We start from the raw sequence: 24,307 nt of genomic DNA, 5'->3' as shown, positions 1-24,307 counted from the left end.
GAAACTACTTTGCTTCACAATCTGGAGAGGGAGCCTCTATCCTCATAACAATACACTAGAAGCAAAAATGGACCTAATTTCTTTTTAAGCTGTCCCAGGAAGACATCTGCTTTCTCCATATCCTAGCCTATATATTTTGTGCACATACACAGACACACAGAGGTTAAGTTCAAATCATGCTAAATATTTTCTTAAGAACTTCTTTGTGCTGAACTCACTTTGATTTTGTTCAGCCAAATAAATACATGATAAATTCATGTTTGGAGACTTCCTAAAACATTGTGATCCATAAATAAAATCTCATTCTGTTTTGAATTTGAGGAAGTCAATCATAGAATCTCCAATATGGTTAAGAACACAGAAATCTCAGAATTATCTTAGTAGGTATTCTGATCTTTGCCATTCAATTCTTACCATTACAGTAATTCAGATTTGTTGTACTCAAGGTGAATATCAGACAGACAAATCATGTGCAACTATTAATTTCCATGCAGCATATTTTTCTTGTCATTGGTGCCACAAATCAGTGCCATCTCCCCAAAGAAAGCAGATGGGCAGAAACTATCACAGCAGTGTTCAGTAAAGCGCCAAAAGCTTCAGTCAACTCCGTGACAGCAGCTCACGATCTCAAACTGTTCACATAAACAAATCCCTCATGTAAAGAGCATCAGGAAATAATCAGTGACTACACACATGCAAGCACAAGCAATACACCACACTGCTAAGCAATTCAGAACACAGAACTGCGGTTCTTTTTTGCTGGGTTGGGTTTTTGGAGAGTAATAAGCTTTATCTTTCTGACAGGGAAAGAATAAAAACTTTATATTTTATTGACGTTCTAAAAGGAACAGAGAACCCCCACTCTTCTAGTTTTTATTAGTCCACCAGATAACTTAATGGGGTTTCCTTCAAAGGATTATATTTTGCCCCTCATGAGCTTATTAAAATACATTTTTAAAATCTCCCTATTGCACAGAAATGCATAATTAGATGCTTCATCAAAAACATGCATTCGGTATTAGAATCCACAGATGTGCAAACTCAGACTGGCCACCAATATAAATAAATCCCACAGTGGGAAGCTGTGCTCTCGAGGACAATGTCCTCACAAATAGAGTAACAGATAAGGTTTCCAGCAAATAGGGGATAACAGAACTTTAAAAATTTGACCTTGGAAGTCAGCCCAGGATTCATGATGCTTCAAATATTCCACAAAACAGACATATTTCACATTACTGTCTGAGTAATGCTTGCTTGAATAGCAAGCTCGTCCTGCAAGTCCTTATATGGTTGGATGCTCTGCATCACAGCCTGACCTTCAGGCTTCAAATCTTGTACCTCTTCTTTAAAAATATTTTGGCAACTGCTGTGGTTCCTTATATCATTTTGACAATCACCCCAAATTCTTCCTAAAAATTCCCTTACCTTGCAAGCTTTCACCTGCTTCTCCAATTCCCTCCACAGTGTTTTTCTTCCCTCAACTTCCTCTCCTTTTTCATGAATCAACACTGAGATTAATGCTTTAACAAAGCAGAAAAATCTCACATCTGCAGTTATTTTAGCATGATCTCTCCTTTCAGAAAGTTGTTGTCTTTTTTTTGTACTTCTGCCTATTTCAGTAATTCAACATTATTTAGGCATTACAGAAAATTCTAAGCAGAAGTATGTTCCAAGAGAACATTAACATCCCATTCATGAAAATACAGCCAAAAAAATGAGAATGGCTTTGAGTTCTTCACATCTTTGTTAACTTTATTATGTCAGAGGTTTGCTTTCAATAAGTGGGTTATGGAATAAGTATTTATTCTGTGCCCTAGAACACAGATAACTGTAAAGAATAGTACTTGTAAACCTTTTATTTTGTGCTGTCCATGTGGGGGGTTCATAACAGCAGCACAGGAAGACAAGAAACCAGCCTTCCCAGTAGTAAAAAGGCTGTAATTACTTTATAACACTTGTCACACTCTTAACTTTTGAAGGATTTCAGAAGTCTCAGTATTAAAAAAGAAACAAAAAATGTTGTCTCTAGCTGTAAACTCAATACTAACAACACAGCCTATCCAAATGTAACAGAAAAGGATTACTTCCATGAGTGGATAGAAAGGATGGTTCAATTGCATGTATAAAGCATGAGCTGACCAGGGATAATCACTGTTAAGAAGCATGAGCAAGACTGAGGAGGGAACACATGTCGTAATAATCACTAATAAGATAAAAGCACCTTGAAGAAAGTTGCTTAACTCATTTGGATCCAGGTTTCTCAGCTTCTACCCACGTGTCAGTCTCTGAAACTGGGAAGTTTTGCCTAGCTCTTAATGAGTAGTTAAGCTAGATTTTTTTCTAAGACAACAGTAAGGCTGTTTTTAAAACTGCCATGCAACTGCAAATCTAATTTGTATATATAATTGTACCCAGGTAATGACCTACAGATTTAATAGGTAGTACCAGAATGGAATTTTGCATGCAATATGGTACATAGCTCCTTTTGAAGTCCAGCCTTTTCTGTTCAATACTAAAGATGTTCTCTTAATCAAGAAAACTGTCAGTGTCACAACCAGACTTCCCCAAATACTTTGTACAGACTTACGTTGTTTCCTTTTTCTTGCAGCAGCTTCAGGTTCTCTTTACACTGTTTAAGCTCTTCTGTGATTGACTGTTTTTCTTGTTCAGCCATCTCATACTTCGCTTTCAGTTCTGAGAGCACTGTCTGTGTTCTTTCATACTAAATGCAAAGAGAAAGAAGGCTACAGACCTCTGCACACCCAAAAACATGCTTACATTTGCTTAGTGCATGGCTTCCTTTCTGCCTACACTGCCTAGTGTAACTTGCTTTGGATCAATGCACTCTCTCTACAAAAGCAAGATAGAAAAACCTTACTCTGTGTTCAATTTTATCTACTGAAAACAAGTTTATTTGTATTTGTCATTAATAGGGATTAGAAAGCGCAGAACCAATGGCCTTCAGTACTGGCATTTACCAGAAGTTGAAAGGATAAGCATCTTTACAAACTCATCTGATTACAAACACAAAGATTAGCAAGACTGCTCCCTTCAAATTCCAAAAATGGTAAGGAATGCAACGGGGATGAGTTCATGACAAAACAAAGAAAAAGATTGCGAAACACAAACTAACAGCAGTGACTGGCAGGAACTTCACTCAAGCTGCTCCTAAAAATAAACAAGTAATTGATAGAGATGACAGCCTTCTTCCAGACATGATTTTCAGAAGTCAGGCTTGGAACGCTAGCTTTTCCTTAAGCACTTTTTATCATCTGTAAAAGCCTGATGATCCATTCTGAAGAAAGGACAAACAGACCTCTAAAGAATGTGCAGGTCTGCTGTGAAATGAAATGTAAATCTAACTAGAAAGATCATATTGGCAAAAAAATCCATTTTGACTCATAACTCATAACAAGACTTAATTACAGTGATGATCAGAAACATTCTGAATAAGGGTTCACCTGACAGACCAGCTCATAAGTATATTCACTAAGGTGATGCATGAAAGTAAACTTTAGGAAGTTCCCAGAATGGATACACAAGCCATTTTATTTTAAGTCTTCTTTCAAGATCTGACTCCCCATTTATATACTGTTAGCTAACACAAAAGTACTTGCAATTAAAGGAAGAAAAAGTTTAATTACTAAAAAATTTGTAGTTTTTACTTGTTTTATATTGAAATAAAAGGAAAGTCAGAGGGCACTGCATTAATTCAAAGCAGGAATGTTCTGTTACCTCTTTCTGAACATCCTTTGCTTGACTCTCAGCTTCACTGAGTTGGCTTTTTAGACTGGCTGCGTCCTGCTGATGTTTTTCTCTCAAAGATCCCATCTGATCTTCAAGTTCTTTTCGAGACATTTCAAGAACACTTATATTGCTGGTTAGAGCTAAACTCTGCTTCTGAGAGCTGAAAAACAAAATTCAATTGGTTCCTCTTCTACCTCACATTTAAACAGAAATTATTTGTTTAAAAGCAGTTTTTGTTCTCTGAGCTTCACGTTATTTTTATTTGATATGGAGAAATCATCTTGGAGCAGTCACAGAACAAAAGATCAGCATTGATTTCCTGCACAAAGTACTGCTATAAAAGATAGGCCACAGACTTGCTTTTAAAAACACATGCACTTATTTTTGCATGTTTAAATTAAGTTATATTACAGATTATAAATACTTTCTTCCTCATGTCTTCAGTTTCTTATCTACTTTATTACTCATTATTATATATTCCAAAGCATTTTGAAACTAACTCGTGATTTGAAGGAAGAAGTCTGTCTAAGGTGATTAGAAGCATTTCAGTTGCTTGCACACATGCTTCTTTGCTTATTTCAGTGGCACAAGACAAGAGCAAAATAAATCAGGATACCTTCTAAAATACCTGAGCAGTAATACAGAAGCATTTGCAGAGGAAAAAAAAAAAGCTTGCTATAACTAATTGATATGAAAGCACGTTCTGCCAAAAATTGTGACATTAAGGAACTCTCAACCCATTTAGCACAAACACCATCAGACATTTAAGAACCACTTTGGGAAAGAAAAAAGAATAATAATCTTCTTAAGCTTCTCTGATACCTTCCTAGACAAGCCTGTTGTTCCCTTACCTAGAAAGCTCCTTCTCTTGTTGCTGAAGCTCAGATGCAAGTGAAGTGTTTTCCTTCCTTAGCGTAACACATTCAGCTTCCAGAGCAGTCCACTCTGCCTTCAACTTCTCAAGTTCTCCTGTAATTAATAATATTTAATCCAAGTAATTAACAATTAGTAATTTCACTAATATGTCAAGCAGACCCACTAGTAAATGTTGGAAAAAATCTGCCATTAGCTGTAAATCTCAAATGATTATAATCATGTTACATGAATTCTATCACAAGGATCTATGAAACATACAACTGTATCTCTTGCTGTTAGGAATAGTTTGTGTGCCATCATACAAGTTAGTGCTCTTCTTAATGTGAGCTTCTTTAAGGTACAAAGCAGTAGAAAATTGTCTCGTTTATGGGTCTACTCCAGTATGTTAGAAGCAGTGACAGAAAAGCATATTTGAAGAAGTTCATTTCTTGGCAGAAAATAGGAAACAAATTGAAAGTAATGAAAAATAATGAGATACATGTCTCTGCTATGTGGAACAGAACATTTAAAACAATAGCTAAAGGGTTAAAATGAGACCTTTGAAATAATCCATGGCAAAATTGATTTTTATCAATGATCAATTTTATAATCTGAATTGGAAAAAGCTTCTCTGACAGCTTCACAAAGATTGAGTGACCTAGAATTCAAAACAAATTTTACATATGCCAGCTTCTTGGCAGTGTGTACAATGCTTCAGCTCCTCAGCTCCCTTAGCAGATCGTTCAAGACCTGAGGCTACAGGCCTGGAAGAGTGGCTCTCAACCAGTCCTAGTGAGTGCACTACATGTAAAGTGAAGCACAAATAAATGAGTCTCATAGATCTGTACAAATGCTTTCATATCTCTACATCATGCTTCCAGAATAAAACTTTAATTCTGTATGTATTGTAACACAGATGGAGACTGCATTAACAATTTTATTGAGCCATACAGCACTGTCTCAAGTGAAGCTTTGCTATAAAAAAGTTGAGAAGCTGTCTATTTACAGGCTTAAATTATATATATTTCCTCATAAAGATCTTATGCAAGTTCTTTTGGAAAACTGTGGCTGTATCAATTCCTCTAACAGCACAAGTTTACCAAGCACCATTATACTCAGCTTATTTTTGACATCAGAGGTGCATCTAAGCTAACTGAAGGGAAGGATGATGCTGTTAGTGTTGTTCTGTGACATCCTATTAAGCAAGTACCTTTCAAACGAGCAGCCTCCTCCTTATGCTGCTCTTCACATTGCTGACATCTAAGCTGAAAACTGGCTTGTAGACTGACAATTTCTTTTTCATAATTCGAGGCATCCTTCCGCCACCGCTCCAATTCTGCTCGCACAGTTTGTAGTTCATCTTGCAAAGCAGAAATATCTGTGTCTCGTTCTGATGCTGCCTTTTCTGCTACTTGTTGAAGTGACAGAATTTCATTTTGAGCACTGACTAGTTCATTTCGAGTGCTAGAAATTTCACTCTCCTTCTCCTCACGAAGATTCTCAATATCTTCTTGTAACCTCCGTAGCTGAGCTGGAAAACACACATTGTTATGATTTTATAACCTGTGCTTACAGAAAAACTAAAATATTTTTGAAAATATCAACTTGTTGATATTTAATGGGACTAAAGAAGTCTAATGCAATTAAAAGTATGTTAACCTTATCAAATGATTTTCCTTTAAAAAAGACATGAGGTCATGCATGACAGAGAGTTAAAAGAAACTGGAATTAGGGTCAGACAAAGCATTCTTAGACAGAGCTCTCCTGTGTAACATAAAAGCAACTCTCCTGAAATCTGAAACCAAGATTTAGATCCAACTTGGTTGTAAGCAAAACAAGGATTATAGAAAAAGATGCAGGGGATTAGGGGACAAGACAGAATGAAAGAAAGCTTCTGTGACAAGCCAAACAGATCCGCAAAGCTACATTGGAAACATCTGCCTGTTCAGCAGTTGGAGTTAATTTGTGATGTCTTTAAACATTTGAGGCACAGAGTCTAGCTTGTGCTTTATTCTCCAAACCTGTAGTAAAGGAATTAAAATTACTTCTTTGCAAAAAGTATTTTGCAAAGGTCAAGCTGGATTTTGGATGAAAAGTGACAGCTGCACCTTGTATACTGAACCATAAGTGGTCCATTATTGTTCATGACGGGCTGTAAACATGCTGCAGTCACATAAGTGTTAGGCTATTCAGCATTTCTCAACTGCATGAAGCAAACCTTTTAAATTATTCCCATTCAAAACTGTTTGGTTACTAAAAGCATCTCCTCTGAGCATGACTATTTTTCATAAATATGCAATAGAATAGAATCCTGTGCAAATACTTAATACTTACAGTAGGAAGGGTAAAATAGTTAAGCTCTGACTGATGGAAGCAAAAAGTATAATTTCCCAAGTGTTTTTTGTGTATCTTTTTGAAGTACACCAATCAACGTTCGCATGTATTTCAATGATTTTCAATCATTGGAAAAAGCAATTACCAAAATTAATTCAGAACTGCTCTGAGAAGAAAAGATCAAATTTCTTTGTTTCTCTGATACAAAATACCAGAGGGTAAGAATTATATTCTTACAGCTGCATGTTATGTTTTCTGAAGGAAAGGGCAAACAAGGACAGCAGAAAGCACTGGAGAGATAACCAAGGTTGAGTAGCTTTCACAGATTTCTTGTAGTTATTTTTGTTCTTTCAATCCATTATAGAAGATGACAGAGTGTAAATGAGTCATGCTGAAAACTGATACAGCATAAAAACTGCTCAAGAGAGACTTTCACGACAGCTATGTGTGATGCTTGATGCCCTTCCATCATTTCATGTAGAGAGATAAAAGTACAATTCTTTATATAGGTATAATCAGAAACTTTGCTGCTAGTTGATATACAGCAAAGAAAAGGCAACCTTTTTTCCCCTCCTCTCAACAGGCTCCAGCAAGGCTTTTATCAAGACTTATCTCATAGATGAACTAAAGAATCTCTGAATAACTGAAAGGAAAAGACAGCATGGAAAAAAACACGATAGCTATTACGTATTGCAATACACACAGCCTATTACAGACTGCACTCAGTAGGATTTCACAGCAATCTTGTCTCAGGTGAAGCAATACATTTGTTCCATAACAGACAAGAGCACAATGCATTTTTGCATATGTGAGCAATATGAGGCTTATTACCATCCCATTAGTTTGGAAACAATTTCTATACAATTATTCTAATAGAAAAGTAATCAAACTAGTAGATGAGAACAATCTGACAGTAAGAGAGCAGAACATTAATCTTTGCCTTGCCATGTATTGTTTCATTAGAAGCTTTGAACATCCCAAACGATTATGCTCGGAAACAATATTTTTCTAAAGCACCAAGAATTTTGACTTGCTAACATAACAGGAGTCCATCAAAAAGCAAAGGAGTGATTTTTCAACCCCTATCTTCCTTGTATTATCTTCTTTATCAAGCTCAACTAACTTCCTGCTCCTCAATAATAGCAGTTTTCCAAAGAAATTTTCATTTTCTTCTTTCTGTCTTATTTATGAACATCTCTGCCTTGAAATTCTAAGGCATGAAAACAAGCAGGACATGAACAAACATACAAAAATATACAAGTGTTTCTAAAGTTTGATGAGGTGTAAGAGTACTTTACACAGGAAGAATACTGCAGTGGTCTCTGAAACACTGTGTGTTATTTGGAAGGGTGATTAGAAATAAAGCTTCCATTACGTCTCTTAATTACGTAAACCATTACCTCATCTGAACTGAATGTTGCACTTTCTTTTTTTAAGTAGTAGCTAGTTACTTGAGATACAAGGACTTCCTTGCTTTACCTATCTGCTCATCTAAGGAGCTCCACATGTAGAGACAGGATTTCAGTTGTTTCTATGGCACCCTCTCTTCTGTATGATGAACACAGAAGCCAAGTAGCTGACCTAAAATACTGATTCCATGGAAATACTTCAAGAAACGTTACTGTATGAAGCTGTCCAGGTTTTTTGCTCCACTACAGTTCAGAGGCTGCCAAGAGAGAGCAATGACATCACGGCAACCTTTCCCAAGTTTGAGATACGCCACACCCTGAGAGTTTGGGAAGCAGCAAGCCCATGACTAACATCAGAATGCCTTAAACTGCATGGAGAGAGATGAGCAAAAAACACTTGCAAAACTCACTTGGAAAGCATCCAAGAGACAAAGCCACAGTTAAGCGTGGCTCTGGCAAGCTTCCACCATTTGGGTTTTTTTTTTCTTTTTAAGAGAGAAATTGTTTTAAATAGATAAATAGATATTTCTCTGCTCTGCATACAACTGCCCAGACTGTAATTTTTAACTTCTGCTATAGCATTCATTTCTTGGAAGATTTTCATTATTAGCAGGACAAAATTCCAAACTAACAACTTCTCTGGTTGGAAGGGATGTAAGCTCTTCCTTAGAGGAGCAATAGCAGAAGAACTAAGTATGCTTTGCTGACATCCCTATGACATAGTGCAATCACACAAGCTTCCCAGTGAATGTACCTGGTATACATCAAGTATCACATCTCACAACAAACTACAATACAATGAAATATCTTCAGCAAACCATTTTTATTTCCTATGGGGGAAAAAAACATAGATGTTACTGCATCTGTCTGTTCATGTCTTCTAACCATCATTCTGCTCAAGCTGAACGAGGTATGAAGGTTCGACACGTTTAACAATCCACACCTTAATTCACAATTGGTATTCACACTACTGTTTGCTCTAAGGAAGAGTCCTGGTGTAACCCCTACTGATTTAAAGGCAGGAATGACAGCCTGTTGACTAATGAGCTTGAGCTATCACAGTTCTTTTAAAACAGCAGGCAACACAAGGACGTAGAAGAAGCTAAGGGATTCAACAAATCCATATCAAGACAGACTTGGGTAGTTCCACTCTTTCTGTCAGTACAGAGCTTCACTAGTTTGCAAATGATAGCTTCTGTGTTATGAATAAGAGTTACATAAATCACTGGATTTGAATTCTGGTGTAATTATTTTGGGCTGAAAGAAGCATGACAGTGGTCATACTGTTTTTCATAGAGCACAATGTCCCTGTTGAAGAAATTGTACAGCATACTAAGGTTAAATGAGATTTGGAAGGATTAAAAATGATTCAAGAGGATTCTATCAATAAAGTGAAGAGATTGAGGGGAACAAAAGGATAACGCCTCGGAGAAGGTAAAACACTAAGAATTGTAAAATAAAATAAAATAGTAAGTAATTAGTATAAAAAGTATAAAATAAGATAGTAAAGTAAAATAGTAAGAATCCCTGGATCATTCAAAGCTGACAAAAAAGTACTGAAGACAGAGGGAGAAGAGGAAAATGTTACAGATAACTTCTGCATTTTCTAAGTTACAACTAAAAATAGAAATTGACAGGTAATATTTTAAACTATAATTCAGAGATATTGTAAAAAAAAAAAAAAATTAAAACACATTCACTTAACATTTTCCTTAATTGTGCTTATAATAACAAGAAAACAGCTAAAGCTATATATTTTGCCTAGGAAAGTGGAGTGAAAAAGTTATTTCTTACCTTGCAGAACATTTATTTGCTTGTTAGATTCTTCAACTTGCACTCTATATGCTCTTCTCTCTTCTTCCAATAGTGCTATAAATGAAAGTGAATGTGCCCAAAAGTTTGTAAGTAAAAAGTATTTCAGTTTTGTAATTAGTTTCAGTCATGACTTCCTCTTATCCAAAAAGATTAAAACAATCAGATTATTCCAGTAGGTTAAAGCTAGTTAACTGTGTAAGTAGTTTAACAAAAACACCAAATTAGAGATATTATTCCATTATCATGTAGTATTGCAATTAATTTGAAACTAATACAATCATCTGTCTGATCCAGAAACTATGAGTGCTAAATGGCAGCTGGCATAGGGGTGGGAAGCAAAAAAAAGCTGCAAATATCTCTTAGAACACTGAACAGTATGCAGTCAAACTGGACTACACTACTTGTTAAAAACAACCAGTTTTGTTGATGACAAAGATACAGCTCCATATTTAAAAGGATGATCACTGAATGCATTATACTACAGGCATTATGTGACTGAAATATGGGTGAATCAGTAATTCTAGAATATGTTCGATAAGGATAAAATATATGGAGCTCACATGTACTTCAGTACTATGAAAAGAAGTTGGTCATTCTTGACTGAAAAAGTCAGGGACTCCATCTGATTATATATTGAAAGAAAACAAAACAAACTTTCTGTGCAGGAGATGGGAGTGTTAGGAACCAAATCTAACAATCAACAAAACCAGAACCCCTTCTAAGACTACCTGATAAATACAGTTTTCAAGGATACCCTATTAACCATGTTGATCGGGGTCTCACCTTGAAGTTCAAAGCATTTTTGTTTACTTGTTCTAGCTAGCTCTTGGGCTTCAATCAGCTCCTTGTGCAGCTGCTGAATTTCTTGCTTAGCCTCAGTCTCTGATTGTGCACCCTGAAGTTCATCTGACAAAAGAACATTTCCTTTAAAGCATACATTTCTACAACAGTTTATTTTGCACTATTATGTGATGTCTGGTGATTTTCTATTCAAATAATCCAGAGTTAGTTAAGTAAACTCAAAATTGGATTAGGTAAATATTAGAAAAAATATTAATATATTTTAAAAGGAGGAAAACATACATACTTTAAAATATTAATTATAAAAACATGCAGTAAAATAAAAAGAACACACAAATTCAAGAGTTTTTAAAAATACTGTATTGATTAGCAAAGCTGCCTGTATTGACATAAAAGAAGAAACAGTCAGCAAGACAATCCTTGACTGCATTAACTACTTGTCTACTTTTAAAAGGAAGCTACTGTAACCTCCTCCCCCAGCACACACTTCGAGCAAGAACTCTGTGCCACACAACCCCTGAGTCCACTCTGCTCACTCCCCTCCTCTCCTTCTGTGAGCCTCAGCTACAAGAAAATGAAAACTTAGGGAATTCACTAGAACAGAATGAAGAAAAGGTTAGGATGAGAACATGGCCTCAAGTTGTGCCAGGGGTTTGAACTGGGTATCAGGAAGAGTTGCTTAACAAAAAGTGCAGCCGTGCACTGGAATGGGCTGCTCAGGTAGGTGGTGGCATTGCCACCTGTGTTTTCAGACAGGCAGACGTGGTGTTTAGTGACACGAGTTGGTGTGGACTTGTGGTGTGAGATGATGGTTGGATCTGGTGACCTATGGGTCTTCTCCTACCTTCGTGATTCTGTGATTCAATGAAGACCTGTTTGTTTTCTTCAGTGACCTCTAAGGGCCAGATTTTGCCCTTAAATATTTTACTAAATTATTAGGCACATCTTTAATACAATCAGGTATCTAAATATTCAACCATGTGAAACTAAATCATCAAAATGTTCTTCCCTGCAAGCTTTGAATTAATTAAAAACGCATGCAAAATACCTCTTGGGATTGATTACAGGAAATGATGTACAGTCATGGAAGTCAAATACTTTTAAAGCTGAAGGTTTTGGATAATTTAAATCATACAGAAGATGACAAATATGTATTTGTCATCTAATGGGTGCATATTAGGAATCAGATGCGGAAACATAAAGAGGAAGACAACGCCCTAGCCTGCAGGCATCTGTAATATCAGGAACGGAAGGCAAGAAGCACTTTCACACCAAATTCTCCCTAAGCAGCGCCTGTGCAGAAAGATCTGTCATAAGTATAAGCAGCACTAATAGACCATATAGGTAGAGAAATAAACCTTTATATCACAAATGACAGAATCGTAGTTGTTGGAAGGGTCCTTTGGAGACTGCCAAGCCCAACCCCCTGCTAAAGCATGTTCCCTACAGCAGGTCACACAGGTAGGCTTCCAGACAGGGCTTGAATATCTCCAAAGAAAGTCTCCACAACCTCTCTGGGCAGCCAGTTCCAGTGCGCTGTCACCCTCGAAGTAAAAAAGGTTTGCTTATGTTCAGACAGAAGTTCCCGTGTTCCAGTTTGTGCCCAAAGCCCCTTGTTCCGCCTCTGGGCACTGCTGAAAAGCAGCTGGCCCCATCCATTTGACTCTTACTCTTTAGATATTTATAAGCATTGATAAGATCCCCCTTCAGTCTCCTCCAGGCTGAACAGCCCCAGGTCTCTCAAGTCTTTCCTCATAAGGGAAATGCTCCAGGCCCCTCACTGTGGTCCTCATCTGGACACTCCCAGCAGTTCTCTGCCTTTCTTGAACTGAGGAGCCCAGAAACAGCACTCCAGATGGGGTCTCATCAGGGCAAAATAGAGGGGAAGGATCACTTCCCTTCACCTGCTGACCATCATCTTTTTAATGCACCCAGGCTAGGTGAGAAGGGCAAAGGAGGAGAATCAGTGAAACGGTTCACAGGACATGATGGAAAACAGGAAAGGCAGAACAAGAAGGTACACACATCACACAGCCCTATGGCTGATAAACACCCACTGCTGCAGGTTTAAGATGGAGTCAGACTGCAGAGACCAAAAACCCAAAAGGTAAATTATGTTTTCTCCATTAAGAAAACTAATGAAATTATTCTGAAGTTCTCGCACTGTGTTCCTCTTAGAGGCTGTGTCTTTCCCATTCTCACAGTAATGAATTGAAGGGATCAAGGGGATATGGAAACACATGCACTTGTAGGCTTTTTCAGAAAAAATTATGTGAGCAGAAAGAACAAAGAGGACCCAATTTTTCACCCAAATACTTTCTTTTATAAGCTTATTATAATTTCTAGTCCAGATTTCTCTTTACTGGAGATGTTTTGTTCCTAGCTTCTCATGGATAAAGATTTGTGGCAATTAGACTTTCAGTCCTTAATGAGACTGCTCAGAAGAAATGGATGAAGGAGTTGACAAATTACATTCAAATTAAAGAAGCATAAAGAAGCAGTGTCCCGAATCAAACAATAGGCACACTGAATGAACATCCTAGTGGACAGCATTTTCACATCAGTGAAAGGACACATCATGAAAGATGACACGGCTTTAAGGGAGATGAGGAATTCTTATGGGACAGCATAATCAGTTTAGCAGAGAGACAACATGTCAAGGTAAGAACTCCTTCCTACTCAAATGCAATAGGGTAGTTACCATACACCAGACAAGCTTCTAAACCAAAAGCTAATAAATATAATCACATCTATGGGAAAAAAAACAGGTTTTCAGTCTCTCACAAACTGACAATTTCTTTCATGCCTTCTAGTGCAAAGCAAACATCACTTCAGTGCTAACACTGAGATCTGAAAAACAGTATCTTGATGGTATTGCTATATTCATAACCAGTAAAACCACTATTGGGTTTAGACATAATCCACCATGTATTCAATACTGGAGTAACTGTTCTCAGAAATCTAAGCGGAGTTCTACCATTAAGGTAACTAAAAAAAAACAAACTCCACCAAATGAACAAACAAAAGCAATAAAAAACACCCATCCTCACAGAAAGTTTTCATCTGTGACCAGATTTTTTGTTATCTTGTAAGAGATTCATCACCCCACTTTTCCCACGCCTATCCCTACACACTCATGTTTTCCTTAACACCAGATTGTTAATCTTTAACTTTTCCTCCACTGGTAGATTAAAACAAATAAAAAAGAATAGTTAATGCAGTCTGTAACAAATCATTCTCAAAGTACATTCAACACTTTCTCCCTCATAAAGAACTCTACCCCATAGGTCAGTTTTGAGGAAAAGCAACTACTTCCAGATCGTTAAAGATTACGATAGCGCCTGAAGGTATTTTTTCCATCTAACATAAACTGGGGTTTTGCAACCTCAGAATCGATAAGGTTTTAGTTAAAAAGACCAGCAAAACTGAGATTAAATCAACATTTACAAGAATGAAGATGTTAACTAAGCTCTGTTTACGTGTTTGTCTTTCTATTTTTGTTTTGATAGGAGAGCTTATGGAGGCACGCACAGGCTGTGATGTTCATTCATGTCTTAGCCACTGCCTGCCTGTGGCAGCAATAGGCTGGTATTTCTCCCAAGTCTCACAACAGTTCCCTTTCAGAGTAGGCCATGATTCCTGAGGTCACTCAGATGAATATTTTCAGAGCATTCATGTGATTTAGTTAAGACAATTAAAAACCCGAGTTATCTTCAGCTTTGTAAGATTCACAGAAAATTTATCATACTGAATGGTTTGGGGTGGAAGGGACCTCAAGAACCATCAAGTCCCAACCCCCCTGCCATGGGCAGGGTTGCCAGCTGCTAGATTAAGTACTAAATCTGATTTTTTTTGCCACCTAAGAATATTTGTCATACACACGAGACGTATAGTTGGCTATTACTGCAACAATTAACAAATGGTTATTAAGCTTTCCACTGCTAATTTTCAGTGTTTATTAACTAAAATAACACTATTCAGAGAACTAAACTATTCAGTAAACATTTATAATAAGATCCCATGGATCAATGTTGGAGTTACTGACAAACACACGGAAGTTGACAAGATCATTGAACTTCCAATGGCATTTATTGCTTGTAACCATCTGTTCAACATATACTTGCTTTCAGCTTTGCAATTTTTCTTTGTAATAAGTAGTCACAGGCAGCCTATATAGAAATGTCCAAGGACCTCTTATAAATGGCCCATAGAGATGTTTACCTCTTGAAAAAAACAAGCAGCTCTGCTAATCTGTGCAAGTTTTTCCCCTTCCTCATCTTTGCCAGATTCTGCCTTGTATAAAGTTGAAACAAATCCTGAATGCACTCAGAATTTATTGATGGAAAATACACTTGGAGGAAACTACAGCAATTTAACATCTCATCATTTTCTTGTTCCGTGTATTTGTGCTGCACATTCCAGCAGTTAAACAGAAAGGAGCACTGCCTTCTCCAGCAGCCATTTCCGCATTCCAAACAGCTGCCAGATCCGAAATGTTCTCACTCTTCCTTAATTATATGAATGCATAACAAACCCACTCCAAAGTCTTTCTGTAGCAAATAAGATCCTTTTTAGGGCAAAATCAGGCACATGAAGTAGCTCTGACAAAACTGCAAATAAAACTTTGAGCTTAAGGACTCTTCATAAAAATTACACAGGCATATGATTCATTGTACAGATATTTTTAAATGTTTTCATGAGAGCAAACTAGGAATGTCCATAAATAGCCTCAAGAGAAGAAGAGTTATGCTAGTTAATTATAACATGTAATGCAATAGCAAATAGGCATTTTTCAACTGGATGAAGACAAATGAAACAATGCCAAACATCCACATGAGCACAAGAATGTTTCCATGTTATAGAAAATTTTAGTCTTTGAAGAGCTCAGTTACTCTTTCTCCTCAGTTTAACAGACCCTAGACCACAGGCGTCCAACCTTTTGGCTTGCCTGGACCACACTGAGTGAAGAGTCTTGGGCTGCATATGTAACATAGTTAATGTTTGTAACAAAATGCTTTTCAAACACATTTTTTATTAAAACATAAGAAAAATAAGAGGGCAACAAAACCATAAATCTATCAGGAGTTGGACACATTCCCTAGATGGAGCAAGTGTAACTACATCCAACTCTTGACAGGACATGCCAACCTTCAAAGCTGAGAAACAGAACGCTCACAGCCTTACCTCATCCTAGGGCTACTGCAGGCAACCTGACAGAGCCTATGAAGACTTAATTTGCATTCAGGCAGAAGTCAGTCACAGATTCTCAACCTAAGAGTAGTAGGCCTACCTACTGCCTACTTTCAATGTGCCAGCAGAGAACAAATAAGGTATCCAGCCAAACATGAGTAGTCTTCAGTTGGCTACATGGAAGCAGTCATTTTCAATGATTAAAATACGTATTTATATTTAGATAGATAGGTATCTCTCTATATATGTTTATATAGATTGTTTTTTTCTTTTTTTTACAATCCAGAAAGGTAGAAATACCATTAAATCAGTAGATCCACTGATGTATTTTCTTTTGTTGTTGTCCTCTTCCCCACAGTATTTGTTTAAGATAGTGAGCTGTCTTTGTTTTATAAATACACTTTACAGAAAGGTTATAGGCATTATTATTCATTGCTATTCATAGAGACATTAACATAAAACCTAAATGGAAGTGGTCACTTGAACACTTAAATTATTTTAAGCTATGTTGAACTGAAATTTACTGGAAAATATCATATTCAATTTTTGGTTTCTTGTCTGAAAAAAAATATATACATGTACCATATACTTTTAATTCCTTTCTATCAGAAAATAGGGAAGTGTAAGCAAATAGAGGAAAAAGCTCTTTTACAGTTCTCCTAAATTGAACTATGGTTTCCTGCCTTTCAAAAATACGAAGAGCTGTCACTTTCTTTTCACTTGTGATACCAATGTAAGCATCACTGTGTAGATATTTTCTAACATATAACAGTACATAAAGCCAAGTTAACTTTCAGTACCCTAAATGTAACAATATCCCACATTATTCAGACCATGAACATGTAAATAGCTTGCTAATTAAGTTTACAGTACAAACGGCTTTAGTACAAACAGCAGTAAATAATATCATTTTAGAAGTATGAAGACCATACCAAGGTTCAATACAGTTCAAATGAGGATCTCAAGTCTTCACTGCATTAGCAATAAAAAAGATTTCAGAATTTTTATACCACCATGTCAAACTAGCAGGAGCATTTCTGACAGTGAGGGAAACTACAGAAGTAAAAGCTGGCAATGCTCAAAAGCATTTCTCAGTAATGGAGGAATCTTCTCCATTCTCTTCTCTCAGTGATTACCAGCCCTAACTAGAGCAAATGCCAATACTATTTCTCAACAGTACTTGAAATTATAACATATAAGTTCATAGAACAGCATTGCTAAGTAGAGCTTTAAGCACAAATTATTCCTATACTAACTCTCAGCAGCACGCTTTTATACCATCCAAAGGAAACATTATTAATATTTAAGTTCAATTATTCCTTACTAACACGACCTAAATATTTCATGAGTCTCAATATTAACACACATTTGATTAAAAAAAAAAAAACAAAACAGGAACATTAACTTATAAATACAGATTAAGTATTTACATGTGGAACATGTATTTAAACTTAACTTACAAAAATAAATTTACCTTTCAGAAGAGCTACTTTAGCAATAGGTTCATTCAAATCTTGGTCATCCATTTGGGCATCTGGGAAAAAAAACACTGTAAGAAAACAGGCAGATTGTTGTCAGTTTTTATATTTGTATTCTTTAAGTAAAGAAGCTTTTATATATTTCTTATTTTACAGCAATTTCTTATAAGGTTGAAAGCAGACAATACTGCTTAAAATGTATGTGTCTCATAATACGTAACACAAGCCTTCTCCACTCTTAAAAAATGCTCATGATTAAGTGATTTAATTCAAACTATTTAGATTTTGCAAGGCTTCAGTTCAATGTTTACCTGTAGTGTCGTCGCTGCTTTTTTCCTTGCTCGGACTAAGAGTGTCTGACAAATCTGACTCTCTCACTCTTGCTTGGTTCTCTGTAAGAGACAGGGAGAATCAAGTACAGCATAAATGCTTTGTTCCTGACTTATATATATGTACATATATCTATATGACTGTTAAATGTCACTAGAAAGAAGAACTGAAGAAAGCTCTTAAGAACCTGATGTTTGCTTATTTCTTCATAAACCTGAGGTAAAATGGATTCAGTTTCCTGAACTCATTAATCTAGCCTAGCATCTAATTGGGGATGCAACTGTCTCATGCACAGCTTGATCTTTTGTGTACAGCTGTATTCTTGCCAGTTGGAACTCTTTGCAAAAGCTGATTGTTTTATCCAATCAGAGAACAAATGCGAAAAGAGATATAGAACAATGCAGATACTGTTATGAGGCAGAAATAAAATGCTGTAATGAATGAAACTGTTTCAGTATTTTGAACAAAAAAATAATAGCAGCAAGCCTTGTATATACTGCTCTGTAGAAAAAAAAAAAGCGTAGCATGAATCAATACAGAATACAGTAACTAGTTTATAGAAAGAATTTTCAGCTTAGACTGTATTTCCAGAAGGCACTTGCTATGCTTCTTCCACCAAAAAGCAAACAAACAAAACAAAAAACCAAACAGACCAAAACCTTCACAATATAACTAGTCACATACAACCCACCCTATCATCACATTCAGCTTAATGAAGCCATGCAGCCTTCTCACCACTTCTCAATTTTTAATGAGGAGCATATTTTCAGAAGGTGAGGTGACTCTTGTAAGACAGTTCAGCGGCTACAAAGTCACCAACATGCAAGTGAAGCTGAATAGAGGGAAGTCTTTCTTGGCTAACCATATGCACCCAGCCATGGTCTGACAGCATTGCTGCCTCAGATTAACACATGTTCTACCTGAGTATGATACCCAGGTAAAGAGAGTGACATGCACACACACCAAAGGCATCGTTGTGACATTACACATGGTAGGATTGATACCTGTGTGTGTGGAAAAGGCACAGTGAACACAATTTCTTCACATACAGATAGCGTAGATGCAAAGAAAAGTGCCAGAGGAGGACCAGGAACAGAAGATGCACAATAATAAACAATAAGGTGTGTTACATGAATACTGTTAGAAACCACTGACAACAAGCAATAAGCACAACAAGGCAGGAGTCATGAGGAAGTCGGGGGACATTGTTCCTACAAATAACAAGAGAATAAAAGGAACTGAATGCCGCCTAAACGAGAAGCGAAAAATGAAAACATGCAACACTGGGAAACGAGCAAGATGACAGGTTAACAGCAAGAAAGCATTTTTGTTATGTAACATGAAGAGTCTTCTTTCTCTGTGCTGGAACACAAACTTTTAAACAAAACAGAAGATGACAAGTACAAGCAAAGTAGCCGATCAAGAGCCAGGCTCTTCCTATTCCAATAGGACTGAAATCACTGGAGAGGGAGAAGGGGAAGGCATCCTGACACAGTGCATTAGGGGTTCAGGCCTGGCAGCTTTCCCAAACATAAATCATATGCCTTCAGCTGACTTCAAAGCTCACAGTGACTGAAGCAGTTATTAAAGGAATTTGATTATTAAAGGAATTTGATGGCTGGGGTGGTTCTTTGCTAAGTAAAAACAGTACTGCCCCATTCTAGAAGTGTTATTCCCTAAAAACAAATTGTGAAGACATCACAGTACAGAGCATTTTACATGTATCAAATCATTTTACACGTATCAAATAGAATTAAACCCACAAGACAGCCATGAAAACCGTAAAAAACATTTAAACCTTAGGTACAAACAAAAGTATATCCTGAAAGCCTCACCCATGCCGTCTGTCTTAGTGGCCAGTCGACGAGTGCGAAGCTGAGCAGTATCTGCATCCAACTAACCTTACCATATCAGGTCATACATGGACACAGCTTCCTTGTTCTGTGCTAAGTGGAGCAGCATGAGCTCCAAGCCCTGCATTAATTCTCTCTCCCCCTCTCCTCCCTCCCATGCTCCCCTCCCACTTGCTCTCAGGTACAATTGCCTCCCCTCCCCCTCAGCCCCTGATCCAGGCACCAGAGGAAAGACGTGCAAACGTAAGTGTTGGAAATGGCAGAAGTAAAAAAGACAGATGGTTTAGAGCCCTGCTTCCTATGCTGCAACCACAGCTGAAAGCACAAAACCGATTTCTGTACTAAGTTGTTTCACAGCAGTTGTTTCTATTTCCCATAATAAAACTAAGCTGAATAAATATAGCCAAAATGATGAAGTATATTAAAACGTGTTGACATCATACGTACTTGAAGAGTTTGAATACATTAGCAAACACTAAAAATAGCCTGTCGTACTGCAAGTTAACTGGCATGCAAGTGTTAAGTTACAGTTATTGTATGCATTCTTTTGCCAAATATGGCACCTTGTCTATAGTTTGCACACCTACAGAAACAAATTAAAGATGCAATTTCATACAGAAGGAGGAAAGTCTCTAAAGCACCAGGACTTTAGCCAAGCTAACATTTATTCAGTGCAGTAACACTTTGCAGAAGGACAAAGAAATGTGTTAGCATGTCTAGACATTAATAAAAAGCTACAGAAGCAGAGTCAGCCTGCAAGTCCAGCTTTGCATTATTAGACACACAGGAAACAGTGACCTACATACTTCAAAACTTTTTTTTTTTTATTTTGCAGTTTTGACACTGCAAGATAACAATCACTGTTTCTTGGCAAGATAAATCTTGTCAAACTAAATCTTTGTATTCCACTTGTTTTATACTGAAAAGTTGGAGATGCACGTTTGTAGTTTGCAAAAGGCAAACTTAGGAGGTTGCTGTTGTTCTGAAATAATTACCAAGGTAAGTTACAAACAGATCAAATTGAAATACGCTTTCATTTACATCTTAAGTCAGACTGAACATTATTTCTCTTTCCTCCTCTAACTAAAACGAGTTTGAATTTATGCTGGCACAAGAGATTTTAATCAATTTTCTAAATATATGTGTTGTACTTCCAATTTAAAAAAACGTACATTCTGGTAAGAACTCAGTTGAGAAAAGAAGTTCATGCAGTGCATCCTTGAAAACTGTTTCCTTTCAATCTTCTTACTCTACAGCAGTATTTGAGGTCAGTACACAATATACCTCCCCTGTCATTGATTGTTTTTATTACGTGAATATTCAACAAAACAGTCAGTTTAACAGAGAACATGCATTAAGGTCATATAAAAACCATGCTTCAAAACACTTAAATAATCCATAAATCTAACCTTTCAAAAGCTTTGTTTCTTCCACTTTGGTTAGATGTCCTTCATCTATGATCTTGTCTGCCAAACAAAATAAGTGTTACTTTCCAGGCTCAAATTAAGCAAGCTTTTCCCTGCACACATCTACGCAGACCACATTCCATGACCAAATTAAAAGCTGACAGTATTACTTTCTACTCAGGCTTGAACAACAACTTTATTCTGGCATGGAATAATGAAACAAAGCACTCAAACCTAGTAAAACATTGTGATAAAGTACATAATTATATGTCCTCTGCAATTTGTTAACTTTCATTAATGTTCCAATTCACTAATGAAAAGTTACAATTGTTTTTTAAAACGAATTTCCCCCCCCCCCCCCCAACCTGAGAGCAAAAAAAGTAAGTATCACAAATTTAAACTTTTCAAAAATAAGAATTCTGAGAGCTGTTTGCTTGAAATGAACACCCACCAGATAGCAGAAATCTAGAAAGATGCCACAGTAAGAGCAGTTGAGAAGCCACCTCCACATCACAACTGCTTCATCACTGCCCATGAGGAACACAGGAATATCCTTCCTTAGTTTACACCGTGCAGAGCACTGAACAAATTTCCAAAAGGCTGTGCACACTACAGTCAGGTTCCCCAGTGCAAGTTTGCACAGCAATGGCTGGGAAGTCTATTCACTTATGTCAGGTGGTAAAACACATCTAAGACACCTGAGTTTGAGACTAGACTGTTAACGTCTTCTTACTGCAGTGAGCACACGAAGGCAAACAGTATGACCATGTGAACAACAGGTTTGGATTTATCAAGACACCAAAAGGACTACTGACCCAGCAATTAACTTCTTTCTTGTTACAAGGTTTCATTATTTCAAATTTCTTCACAATGAGGTGATGCCAACATGCAAAGTGACTGAGGGTCACATATCTCACAGATTGTATCACCAATTACAGTGCAGTAGATGCTCTGCTTTAGACAGCTGAAAGCATTTCCAAGGGCTACCAACAGCCAGTGGAACACTGGGCTTGCAGCTGGATCCATGACAGCCCAGCAGAGCTGAGCAGAGCGCTCATAGCAGGTAACCAAGACTCAGAGAAGACAGGACGGACAGCGTGCACAGGAGGTCACACTGAACAAGCTGAAGGGCAGCAAATCCTTCTCAATTTTTTAAAGTTAAATATAGTGAGCTCAGTCGGCATTCTGAGCCTCAAGGAGCTCTGAAGATTAAGAAGTCTCAGTGTCACTCAGGCAGCACGCTGTTGTGCCCATGACAAGCTAAGGACAGCAGCAGGCCAAGAGCTGACGGGAGACAGCAGCTTTTTCAGCCATGGATGGAAAAGGACAAGCTCCGAGGCATAAAAACCTGAGCTCTGAACAACTGTTTGCATGGCTGGAAACTTGTCCCATCCCATTCCCACCCCCCAAGCAGACAAACCAGCCTATAAGAGACAGACCATCCATCTATTCTTGGTTGCAAATACTGTCCTGCAGCATTTTTACAAGATTTCATGAATACTGTTTCAGAAAAAGTAATGAACAGCGCTCCATATTTTCAGGACTGAATTCAGCTCTCAGCAGACTGCAGGAGATCACTTGTCATCCAGCTTGTGTTTATCAGAGCTGAGAGTCCCTGTGCCTGGGAAGACAACAGCAGGCAGCAAGCTTCTGCAGCCACAACTGAAGAGGGACTCAAAGGTTTCATGAGCCCTAAAAAAAATAAATCTAAAGAAAAGCCTTTATGTGTGGCTTTTCCAGGACTCAGCTGAGGCTGGAAGAGAGGAGTCACAGTAGGAACACAGCAAGAAAGATACTGAGGAATTCTGCCTTAACGGTTAAAAAAATAAACGGAATGTAAAAACATGGCACTCAAAGTAGCTATCAATTTCTTGATCTCAAGGGCTGATCATCTGTATGCTGGGTGGTCAGCTTAAGATACACTTCTATAACCAGTTTACAGAAGAAAATTTGGCTTCGTGGACTGACAGATTCCGAAGTCTTTGCATTGTTCTGTTAAAATCAGAATAATTGTAGCACAGAACAAATAAATTGATCTTATTGACCCCACTGCTTTCCCAAACTCTCTGAACTTTGGCGGCAGCAGCTCCTTACATTTTTAATAATTGTCCATTTTTATGATTAAAGAAAAAAATCTGTAGATTTAAAATAGTTATTTTATTTTACCACAGTGGTTGAATGTTTTGACGTCCACCATGGCAGTTTTAATTTCAATATTTGTGTGAAAGTTATCCTCCCAACACTGGTCCAGCAATAACACTGAAGACCCCTCGTACAGAGTGACCCAAGGGTTGAACAGAAAGCATTTTCCATTGGGTGGCTGACGCCTCTCATAGTTTAAAAAGAGAGTAAACATTCTATGTGTTTTAAAAACAAAGCATTCGTATAGCTCCAAGTCAACATAATATATTTTATTCCAGCACGATTAAGAGTACTTAGATAATGAATAGAAAACTGAATGCTGACATCATTAAACTACATCGCATCTCATACTGCTGTTCTGTATTCTGACCTCCCTACTCACTAAAGACAGCAGAACCAGATGGCAATCAGGAATTCAAAGTCAATATACCTGTATCTTTACAACTTTTTTTCCCACATATCTGCATCACATCTTCATAAACTTGATCATTTGAATTTGAAAAAAGCCCTACATTTCCGCTGAATCAAGATCGCGTTTTTGGTCACCAAACAATAAAGGAGAGTGAGGATCCTAGCTTTAACTTCTGGAAGAAATGATTTTGATCTTTCATGTCACCCAGAAATTACTTACTAAAAACCAAAGAGTTGCTGATACGTATAATAATAAAAATATTTTTTGTTGAAATAATTTCTATGAGGTTAAGCACTGCATTTCATCTTTAAGCCAATTCCTCTCATTTAAGAAATCCCCTTTAGATTTAGGTTGCTCTTACTGTTGCAGTTTGATTTTCAAGATATCTGGACATCACACGATTCTTTAAATAAATGCCCTCGCTCAATGTATTTGCGTTTTTATATCAAATTAATCTTTCAAGGAAGCCAGCTTTGAAGACCAGCTAAAGGAAACCTGGTCCTCAGCACTGATTTCAAACCACCGGAAAAAGGTT

General features: G+C 37.2%; 1 protein-coding gene across 40 annotated transcripts in view; it reads right to left on the bottom strand.

Annotated features, from left to right (window-relative positions):
- The window catches only part of LOC125698633 (sarcolemma associated protein), a 403,851-nt gene that overhangs the window by 17,449 nt on the left and 362,095 nt on the right, over positions 1-24,307 (bottom strand). For 13 of the 40 annotated variants that reach the window (XM_048957257.1, XM_048957219.1, XM_048957218.1 and 10 more), the window contains 9 exons: positions 21,222-21,278; positions 17,941-18,021; positions 17,626-17,700; positions 10,944-11,066; positions 10,140-10,214; positions 5,813-6,133; positions 4,599-4,716; positions 3,736-3,907; positions 2,588-2,722 (listed from right to left, as the gene is read on the bottom strand). In XM_048957257.1, the coding sequence (XP_048813214.1) occupies positions 2,588-2,722; positions 3,736-3,907; positions 4,599-4,716; positions 5,813-6,133; positions 10,140-10,214; positions 10,944-11,066; positions 17,626-17,700; positions 17,941-18,021; positions 21,222-21,278 (1,157 nt within the window). Of the gene's footprint in view, positions 1-2,587; positions 2,723-3,735; positions 3,908-4,598; positions 4,717-5,812; positions 6,134-10,139; positions 10,215-10,943; positions 11,067-17,625; positions 17,701-17,940; positions 18,022-19,794; positions 19,926-21,221; positions 21,279-24,307 lie in introns of those variants that run through there. The other 27 variants (XM_048957221.1, XM_048957220.1, XM_048957229.1 and 24 more) reach the window with 7 other exon arrangements.

Source organism: Lagopus muta, chromosome 11 (genome assembly GCF_023343835.1).
Source record: "Lagopus muta isolate bLagMut1 chromosome 11, bLagMut1 primary, whole genome shotgun sequence".
Classification (NCBI taxonomy): Eukaryota; Metazoa; Chordata; class Aves; order Galliformes; family Phasianidae; genus Lagopus; species Lagopus muta.
The sequence above is the reverse complement of the archived record's forward strand: the minus strand, read 5'-3'. Positions and strand labels throughout refer to the sequence as shown.